The following is a 10,793-nucleotide window of genomic DNA, read 5'->3' on the forward strand; positions in this document are numbered from 1 at the left end:
CCTATATCTTTGCATACAAACGGTATAAACTTTTGATATTTCAAACCTAAACTATTTTATTTGTCACTTAATAATTTAAAATTAGAATTTGCAATAAGTGATTAATTTTTTTTACTCTTAGCCCTAAGGCTATTACAAATAAATGTCCCCAAATTATAATTTTCCGTTTTGATACAGTAAAACCCTTAATAACGAATACATCGGAAGAGTTTATCAAATGTCGTCTTGACAATTTTTCAATGAGTTGTATACTATATTACGTAAATTTCAGTATTTGCGAAAATAAATAAATAGCCATGAATATGCGGGAACAGTTTTAAAGAGCTCCATATAATAATTTAATTAAAAAACTATATATCTGCAACATTCCATTATCAGAAAGTGAAGAATACGACATTTGATGTATTCTTTCGATGTATTCGTTATTAAGGGTTTCACTGTACTTAAATACTAACCCTCTGAGATTTCTTTTGAACAATTCCTTTAATCAAACTTTGATTTAAAACAATGCATTTAAAAGTACAGGTTGTTTTCAGACGAAGATAATTTGGATAAATTGATGAATTATTTAAATCTGTTCGGATCTGTATATTTTAGAACTATTATTCCGTTAAACGATATTTAATTGTTGAGTTCTTCCTTTTAGCTTCATGAAACCTTACTACTCACTTTATTAACTGATGTATCAGCTTCATGAAACCTTACTACTCACTTTACTAACTGATGTATTAGCTTCATGAAACCTTACTACTCACTTTACTAACTGATGTATTCGTTTCATAAAACCTTACTACTCACTTTACTAACTGATGTATTCGTTTCATAAAACCTTACTACTCACTTTACTAACTGATGTATTCGTTTCATAAAACCTTACTACTCACTTTACTAACTGATGTATTCGCTTCATAAAACCTTAATGCTCACTTACTAACTTATATATTCGCTTCATAAAACCTTACTACCCACTTTACTAACCGATGTATTCGTTTCATAAAACCTTACTACTCACTTTACTAACTGATGTATTAGTTTCAGAAAACCTTACTACTCACTTTACTAATTGATGTAATGGCGTCATAAAACCTTACTGCTCACTTTACTAACTGATGTATTCGCTTCATAAAATCTTACTACTCATTTTACTAATTGATGTATTCGTTTCATAAAACATTACTACTCTTTTACTAACTGATGTATTCGTTTCATAAAACCTTACTACTCACTTACTAACTTATATATTCGCTTCATAAAACCTTACTACCCACTTTGCTAACTGGTGTTTTCGTTTCATAAAACCTTACTACTCCCTTTACTAATTGATGTAATGGCTTCATAAAACCTTACTGCTCACTTTACTAACTGATGTATTCGCTTCATAAAGCATCACTACTCACTTTACTAACTGATGTATTAGCTTCATGAAACCTTACTACTCACTTTACTAACTGATGTATTAGCTTCATAAAACCTTACTACTCACTTTAATAACTGATGTATTAGTTTCATGAAACCGTACTACTCACTTTACTAACTGATGTATTAGTTTCATGAAACCTTACTGCTCACTTTACTAACTGATGTATTCGCTTCATAAAACCTTACTACTCACTTTACTAACTGATGTATTCGTTTCATAAAAGCTTACTACTCACTTACTAACTTATATATTAGCTTCATGAAACCTCACTTCTCACTTTACCAACTGATGTATTAGTTTCATGAAACCTTACTACTCACTTTAATAACTGATGTATTCGTTTCATAAAACCTTACTACTCACTTTAATAACTGATGTATTAGCTTCATGAAACCTTACTACTCACTTTACTAACTGATGTATTAGTTTCATAAAACCTTACTACTCACTTTACTAACTGATGTATAAGTTTCATGAAACCTTACTACTCACTTTAGTAACTGATGTATTTGTTTCATGAAACCTTACTTGCAGTGAAATATTTAGTTTTTGTACAGTTAAACCCTTAATGAGCCATACACTAAAGAATTTTTCAAATGTCGTTTTGACAATTTATATCGGGTTTTTTACTATTTTACGTAAATCTCAGTATTTGCGAAAATATATAATTAGCCATGAATAAGCGGGAACAGTTTTAAAGAGCTCCATGATAATCATTTAATTAAAAAACCAAGTATCTGCAACATTCCATTATCGAAACTTGAAGAATGCGACATTTGATGAATTCTTTCTATGTCTGAATTATTTAGGGTTTAACCGTACGACTAGATATATTTTAAAACGTGGCTGTAAAATGTATTAAAACGAACTTTCTCTAGTTTCACTACAGCGAGTTATTGGTTTGGTCCCTTTCCCAGCAAGCGATCACTTTCTATCACAATTTGGCATATTAAGTATATGTTTTTCTCTTTTTATTTCGGAGAATGCTTTTTGTATCAAAAAGTAAAATCAGACAACTCTTAAAGTTTAAAGATTGTTGAATCATAGGCTAAAGCGGGATTGAATATATATTGAAGAAACCGACTGCATCTCGCCCTTGTTAGTCCCGGGTGTTGAGTGGTTGATATCAAGGGTGGAGAAGTGAGACTTGGTATATTGAGAGTGAGATATCATGTTCTCGATCTCCTTACTCAGATAAACACTTCATTCTTCCTTACACACGTGTATTTATCCCTCCCACAGTCAACAATAATAGTCCAATAGCTACAAATAAAGTTCCAGTTGATTTGTGAGGTAAAATAAAAGGCCTGTCAATATTTCAACATCATTTATGTTCTTTTTATACACTTTTAATCTAAAAGATAAAGAATAAATAATGATAATGAAAGAACCTGTCAAATCATTCGTTGGGATGTTTAGAAAGATGAAAATTTCCCTGTATGATAATTGAAGGACTACAGTATGGTTTTGGTGAATTATATTGGCGTACAAAGCCTAGGGGTGTCAGAAATGATTTTTTTGCATATTTTTAAAAACTTCTATAAAACTTTTTAAGTTTAATTTTTGATAAAACTTTTTGTTCTGGATGATTGCAAATANACTGCAGTCCTTCAATTATCATACAGGGAAATTTTCATCTTTCTAAACATCCCAACGAATGATTTGACAGGTTCTTTAAAACCTAATGCTTTATAACCTTAACTATTTGAATTTGATGAAATGTATTTCTTTTTCTATAGAGCTTGGCTTTTTTTTATCATAATTGACAATTTTATTGTGAACAAATCTAGTCTTACAGCAAAAATATTTAAAACATTCTTTAAGATTCGCTTTTTTCATTTAGTTTTATCAATAAAATTTTCAGTTCTGGTTTTTAATGGTGTCTAAAAATCATACTAATAATGAGATATGAATTAATATTTTCCCTGATTCCTTAGAAATTTATCATCTCAGAATAAACATATAAACGCACTCTTTTTTCATCCTCTTTATGTCATAGCTAGCTGAAATGAAGTCTAAAGGAAATTTAATTAAGAAAATTATTTTTTTATTTCAAATTTTTAGATAACTTCATATTTGAGAATATGTATAGGAGAGTAATAATGAAAACAATCTTTTTAAGTTACACTAGAATAATTTATTAACCCATTAATCTTTTAAATTTTAGATAACTTTTTTAATCAATAAGATTTTGTTTGAAAATATTGGGAGCATTAATGAAAAAAAAAAATTAAGCTATTAAACAGATTTTTTTGATGCATCAATATAATTTTTAGAATTATTTTTTTAACTATAGAAAATATTTGAGAATATGGATAAGAGAATACTATATTGATGTATTACAGTGCAAAAATGCAAGTATGTGAGTATACCCCGAGGTTGTCCTCTCTATTGACCGAACAGCCTCTAGCAAACCTCACCCTAGCCCCCAGCTAGTCTCTGGCCTCCTATTGGATCCTCTATCCGGCCTCTAGCGCTGTATATCTGTCCTCGAGGCCAGGTATTGGTGGGATATCCCGGCCTCAAGGAGGGGAATCCTCCAGCCTCAAGGTAAACGGTCACCCAAGAGGCTGTTTAACCTGGCTCTAGGGTAAGAAAGGCCGGAGGCCAGCTTGAGCAGCCTCTAGCAACGTCTTGGCCTCTTAAAGATATTAGTGTGCAGTGTGAAGAGTACAGGAGGAAGAGGTGGAGTAAACAAACTTTAAACAATTCAGGGCATTTCGCGCCACATTAAAAATTATTTACCAAATACGTTGTAATATATGTTTAAATTTATTTAGTTTAATGAAAATCCTCGGACACAGCCGAAAAAAAAACCAAAAAATATTTTCTAACCTATTCGGTTCTGGCGTTTCATAAAGCAAAGGCTTATTAAAAGTATAAACATTTATTATCAAACTAATTATACTTTATAACTAATGTTTAGTTTAATAAAGAAAATTGTACAAGTTAAGAAGGATTTACTGTTCAAATTTTTATCTTTTTAGTTTAAAACCAAAAGAAAAATAAAGTTTAGATTAATTGATTTCATGAAATGCAATCGAATTTTTGTAATTAAAAATTATCAAAATATAAAACTTTTTTCTGCAGGATATTTCTAGATGGATAGCTCGGCAATGTGGGCTTTCGGAAATCGATATCACCAGGTATAGAAAAGACCTTTTTACGGCGTAAATATACCCTCAACTCATTTAACAGTACTGTACATGTTGGATCTGTACAGACAGGATACTGAGATCAGTCCGTACAACGAGCAACTACAGGTATACAGTACAGTACATGTTGGATCAAATTTTAACTTTTTACCAAATTCACTCCACTCTACATTGAGTTTGAAATGATATTTGACCGGGGGGAAGGAGGGGGGGCGGGGTGGTTTTGGTAGTGTGCGGCCATGATAGTTAAATGTGTATATCTATAGGTTTTTCATAACATTTTTTTAATATTTGAACTTTGAATTTTTCAACAAAATATAATTTTCATTGAAATCTTTATTAATGTATAAAAAAAGTTTTAAAAAGTTCTTCCCAGAAACAAATGCACAACGCTCTGTCTCAAAACCTTTATCCGCATTTTTTCCAATTTCTCAAACTGAGGCTATAGAAACATGGTTGTTGTAGTTCTCAAATGTTCATGTTTAGGGCTACAAAAAGTAGAAGTGAATTATGAAGGTAAAACCATGAGGCCAAGATGTTGCAACACTTCAAAGTCGAGCGGGCCATAACTAACGCCCCTGATCCCTGAACTAAATATATTTGTTTTCCTAGAAACCCCGGTCTTTTGAGATAGAATTGTATATAAAAGGTTGCAAACTACCCCGTTAACAAACATGATATGAGTCTTTCCATTCAGAGTTGGAGATAAAAGCAGCTTATAGTGCCTAGTTATGACTGCCTTAGGCATATACAGGCCTCCAAGCCTCGGTAGGATCCTAAACCATAAACTACCGTGGTAAAAAACCGGAAGCCGTGTACATAAATAAAGATATAATAGGTTTGTTCATGTACAGAGTACATAACATGTTTTTTGAAATCGTAAAAAATACAAATGTTCATACTTATGTTTACAAATGCAAATAATGATTTAAAAAGATTAAGGGTTAATTAATTGCTACCATCTATCTATATATACTTTGCTTGTCTGTCTGTCTGTAACCTTCTTCTTCTCAAAGACTTTATTAAACAAACAGAAACTTTTAAATTTATAAAATTATTTGTAACCAATAAACATCAAAACGGCTAAACCGATCGGACCCAAATTTTGTGTGGGACCTTACATGACCCCAGAGAAGTTTTATATTGTACACAGGGAAGATGCTCACAGATAGAGTTACAAATTAAAGATGGAGCAAAGCGAAGCAAAGTTTTTAGTAAACATTTCTTTAAATTCAGTATTTCAGGATCGTCTGAGTGGATCGTCAGGATTGGGAGGGTTAGGAGGGATCCCCGGAGGATCAAGAGAGTTTCAACCTCCATACTTTCCTCCACCCTTCTCCCAGGGAGGAGCAGAGATGTTTAATCATCAACCCGAACCATACTCCAATATCCATTTTCACCAGGTAAAAGGAACAGATCAAGAATCTTAAAGTCTGATACAGGGTTACCCACAAAGGATGTTACAGAAATGGAACCATGTTCAAGAAACTGAACTGCATCTATATATAAATTTGGATTGTCTGTCTGGGTGTCTGTCTGTTTGTCTGTTTGTTTGTATCCAATAAACGTCAAAACGGCTGAACCGATCGGGCCCAAATTTTTTGTGGGACATCACGTGCCCACGTGGAAGGTTTATGAATGATCAAAATTTCAAATATTTGTCTCCATCAAAATTCGATCTTCATTAAATTTTTGAAAATCCACGAAATGTTTTGTGAAAATCCGCGAATTATTTTTGTTTTGTTTTACGATGTACACAAAGAGAACATGTTCACAATTAGTTTAGAATTTGGGCACGAAGCGCCCTATAAGACTAATATATATATTTGATATTTACATATATTTTAGATATAGCCGGCCAAACGGCTGGACAGAATGGGCTGAATTTTTTGAGGGAACCCATGGCTGCCCTGGGAGTAACATGGGCTACAATTTTTTTCCTTCAAAAATCTAAAATTTTTTCTTCAAAAATCTATTTTTAAAAAAATTAAAATTTGCTTTTCCACGGGCAACGCCAGGCCCTTTAACTAGTTTAAGAATATTTTGAAACAATTTTCAGAAATGTTTTCTGAGATTTCTGCGCAACAAAGCAATCTCACTCTCACATCTTTGCATCATCAATTTTGTGCAACTCTCTCCTCCCGAGATCCAACCCAGAAACTAATTTCCGTCCTTCATATTTTTAGTTGTCTATTCTAGAGTTTATCACACACTTTTCTCTGATTTATGGACCCGGTTCTTTGACATAAAAAACATTCGATAATCTATGGAGTAAAAACGTGTCATAAAATTCACTTTAACGCTCTGAGAACAAGATTATTTTAAACTTTTTTTGACTCGAAAATAAATATTGATTCTTGTATAGGGAGGGAATTCTCATGGAAGTTTTGGATATGAGATGAGACGAGATCCTTACAGGCAGGATACTGAGATCAGTCCGTACAACGAGCAACTACAGGTATACAGTACTGTACATGTTGGATCTGTACAGACAGGATACTGAGATCAGTCCGTACAACGAGCAACTACAGGTATACAGTACAGTACATGTTGGATCCATACAGGCAGGATACTGAAATCAGACCGTACAACGAGCAACTACAGGTATACAGTACAGTACATGTTGGATCCGTACAGTCAGGATGCTGAAATCAGACCGTACAACGAGCAACTACAGGTATACAGTACAGTACATGTTGGATCTGTACAGTCAGGATACTGAAATCAGACCGTACAACGAGCAACTACAGGTATACAGTATTACAGTGCATATTTTACATAGATAAGCTTGTACAAGGAAATCTAGGAATAAAGAACAGAATATTGTTCATCTTTGTTAAATACAAGGTTACCCACAAAGGTGAGACTTCAGAGACGAATTTACGAAATAAATATTGTCTGTTTCCTTATATTCATGATTCCCTGCAACTGTTAACTTACTTATTACTTTGTTAAATCAATAAATAAATCACCATATTTAAAAATTTTCGGGTCGTCTTTACAGTTTCAACTTTTGTGGGTAACCCTGTATAATGACAGATATTCAATCGACTTTTTTTAGATTTCTGGAATGGATTCAAACTTCATGGATGTGCCATTCTCAATCAAAAAAGAACTTGGTACCTACTTTAAAGCTTATTAACCAGGAAGTTTATTTTACAATGATCAAGCATCCTTATCACGAATAGTGGAATCATAATTTGTAAAAACCAATAAATAATAATGAAGACATTGGAAACGGACTAAAATTTTATGGAACGGAGTAGTTTTGGTCTAAAAGACTATTTCTTTCGGCCTTAAATATTGGTATAAAAATATCGTCGAAAAGTAGTTAAAAATCACGTCAAAAAGTGGTTTAAAAACTAGAAGAAATGTCGACTATGACACAATAAATTACGATTTTAATTCTTTAGAAAAGTCGAGTTAAAATCGACGTTTGTTTGCTGGGAACATTATCAGTCAAGAAAAGCGATCTAACATAAAAAGCATGATTATATATTTTTCCAGGGTCATTTCCATTTTCTCAAAAGACAATTTACGATGGTCAACGATATTTTTCCTAGCGGCACTTTTCCCGTAGCATATTTTTGCAAGATAATGGTACTCTGTCCTATCAAACAGAGATTTCCTTAAAGTTTAAGACAAAAAAAAACATTTTAGAAAATGTAAATTGGGAAATCATCATTTTTGAATTTAAGTGCATTGATTCTAGGATTCCGTTCAAGGGATTGGAATCAGAAATATGAACTTCTCCGACCCTCCAACAACGATATTTTCTGCAGTGTTCCGGGTAGGCTCTCCCTCCTCTCCTCAACCTCTAAGTACAAGGTCACCATAGCTGAGGTTCAGAGAAGACTCTCTCCTCCGGAGTGTCTCAATGCGTCCCTGCTGGGAGGAGTTCTCCGACGGTAAGTTTTAAAATTGAATCTAAATTTCAAATTTTTCAAGTATAGCAATGCTTTCTACCATGAGATGTCGCCTTATATTTTCTTCTGTAAAAGTAAAACGTTATTCGTGATTTGAATTTATGAAATGTGTGTTTAATAAAAACTTTATTTAAAGCTACTTAATTGTTATTCTTTTTTACATTAAAACTATTTTAATTGTGAACAAGTTCTTTTTGTATACATTGTAAAAAAAAAGTTTTGTTAGACGGCAAATTTTTGAAAATTCGATCATCCATAAACCTTCCCTGGGGTCACGCGAGGTCCCACAAAAGAATTTGGCCCCGATCGGTTCAGCCGTTTTGACGTTTATTGAATACAAACAAACAGACAAACCCCAAAAAAAGACCCAGACAAGCAAAGCATATATAGATACAACGTGATCGATGCACGAAATTTAAACAAAATGGAGGCTGTATTTAAAACCGGTTTTCATCCAAGTGTACTTCAAGCAGCATTTCAAACTAAATATTTAAAAAGGAACCGCCGCACGAAAAAAGATTGTTTTAGATTGAATAACTTTTAAATTATCCATACTGTTTTCTAAAAATATCACAATTTTAGAGCCAAGTCTAAGAATGGGGGAAAACTGTTGAGAGACAAGCTGGACAGATTAGGATTAAACCTTCCTGCTGGCAGAAGGAAGGCTTGTAACGTGACCCTGCTGACATCCCTGGTGGAGGGGGAGGCGATCCACCTGGCCAGGGACTTCGGGTACGTGTGTGAGACAGAGTTCCCAGCCCGGCAGGTTGCGGAGTATCTCTCTAGCCGTAGCTCTGATCCATACAGAAGAAAAGATTTAGTTATTGCAGCAAAGTAAGATATTTGAAGAAAAACATTTATTTAGAATATAATGTTTTCTGAAAAATATTGTTATGGTTTTTATCTTTAGATACATCTGCAAGGAGTTGATGGACCTGTTGAACCAGGATAGATCTCCTCTCTGCAACACCAGACCCCAACCTATCCTAGATCCTAGTATACAGAGACATCTAACCCATTTCTCCATGATTACACACGGGTTCGGTTCTCCAGCAATACTTGCAGCAATGACAGCCATTCAGGTAGGAGAACAATTTTAAGATCCAAGACTAGAAAATGATAGTATTTTGTGGATTTACATTACCCCTGGCTGGATTTATTTCTTGGTGAGGAAGACGATTTTTAACTATTTTAATCTTGAACTATTTAGAATTGTTTAAATGAGAGTATCAAAGAAACTGAAAGATCTTACTCTGGACCTGGATTTGATAAGTCACAGATACCGTCGCATTCTACCCTTCAACCCAAACAGATGAATAAACCTTTAAATTCTCTATCATTCAATAAAAAATAATAATTAAAATGATATTTAACTGTAACATTATTGCTGTTGTAAATACATACTTATTAGTGATTATTCACGAATTTTAATCTAGTAAAAGCAAGGAGTATGGAATAGAAGGGAGATACAACTGACGCGGTCCGCCCTACCATGTGATTATACATGCTTTGCAGACGGTACTTCATTTGAATAAGAAATATTTTTCTGATGTACAATTACCGCGTATACAATAACCTATTCTGAATATTTTTATACAAATGGAGTACTCGTCTGCAAAGCATGTATAATCATATGGTAGGGCGAGCCGCGTCAGATCCATCTCCCTTCTATTTCTTACTCCTTGAGTAAAAGCAACCCTCCAACACAAATTTTCATCAAAAAAGACATTTTAGAAGAAAAAGAGTTTATTAGAGTATTATTGTGATAAAGATTTTTAGGAACCATTTCTTTAACGATGGTTTTTTTGTTGGATGGGGGAGGGGGGGTGAAATATGAATGCATAATATAATATATTATATCTATATAATGTAAAAAAGGTGAATATTGTGGGATAATAAACTATGAATAATGAAAGAAAAGGTGAGGGGAAGGGGGAGGAGAAAGAGGCCAAATTGCTTAAAATTATAGATAGATAGATAGATAGATAGATAGATAGATAGATAGATAGATAGATAGATAGATAGATAGATAGATAGATAGATAGATAGATAGATAGATAGATATAATAGTTAAAAATATTTTGAAATATTTGAGTTTAAAAATTTAGAGAAGTTAAATCTCAATGTAAAGACGACTGAAACCGAAAATCCGGGAATTCGGAAAAGTCTTTTTTTTGAGTTAGAGATATCATGGAAACCTGTAATTGGTAAATCATTAATATGAGCAGAAGTTGAGATGGATACGACCAGTTCAACTAGCTATTTAACTCTCAGACATGTAAATTGGTTCTT

The 10,793-nt window shown here is 33.2% G+C and overlaps 1 protein-coding gene across 2 annotated transcripts; it reads left to right on the top strand.

Moving 5' to 3' along the window:
- The first annotated feature begins 3,757 nt into the window (after positions 1 to 3,757).
- LOC111709023 (transcription factor AP-2-epsilon) lies at positions 3,758 to 9,918 on the top strand. Of its 2 annotated transcripts, XM_023482590.1 has the most exons (9): positions 3,758 to 4,105; positions 4,511 to 4,566; positions 5,820 to 5,978; positions 6,941 to 7,033; positions 7,637 to 7,694; positions 8,288 to 8,483; positions 9,084 to 9,335; positions 9,412 to 9,583; positions 9,712 to 9,918. In XM_023482590.1, the coding sequence occupies exons 2-9, from the start codon at positions 4,522 to 4,524 to the stop codon at positions 9,853 to 9,855; spliced, it is 1,119 nt and encodes a 372-aa protein (XP_023338358.1). In that variant the 5' UTR covers positions 3,758 to 4,105; positions 4,511 to 4,521; the 3' UTR covers positions 9,856 to 9,918. The 2 variants fall into 2 exon arrangements, with proteins under 2 accessions (XP_023338358.1, XP_023338360.1); XM_023482592.1 differs by lacking the exon at positions 3,758 to 4,105 and having other exon boundaries at positions 4,425 to 4,566; positions 9,412 to 9,540; positions 9,712 to 9,805.
- Positions 9,919 to 10,793: the final 875 nt, after the last annotated feature.

This window comes from Eurytemora carolleeae, unplaced genomic scaffold, assembly GCF_000591075.1.
Source record: "Eurytemora carolleeae unplaced genomic scaffold, Eaff_2.0 scaffold751, whole genome shotgun sequence".
Classification (NCBI taxonomy): Eukaryota; Metazoa; Arthropoda; class Copepoda; order Calanoida; family Temoridae; genus Eurytemora; species Eurytemora carolleeae.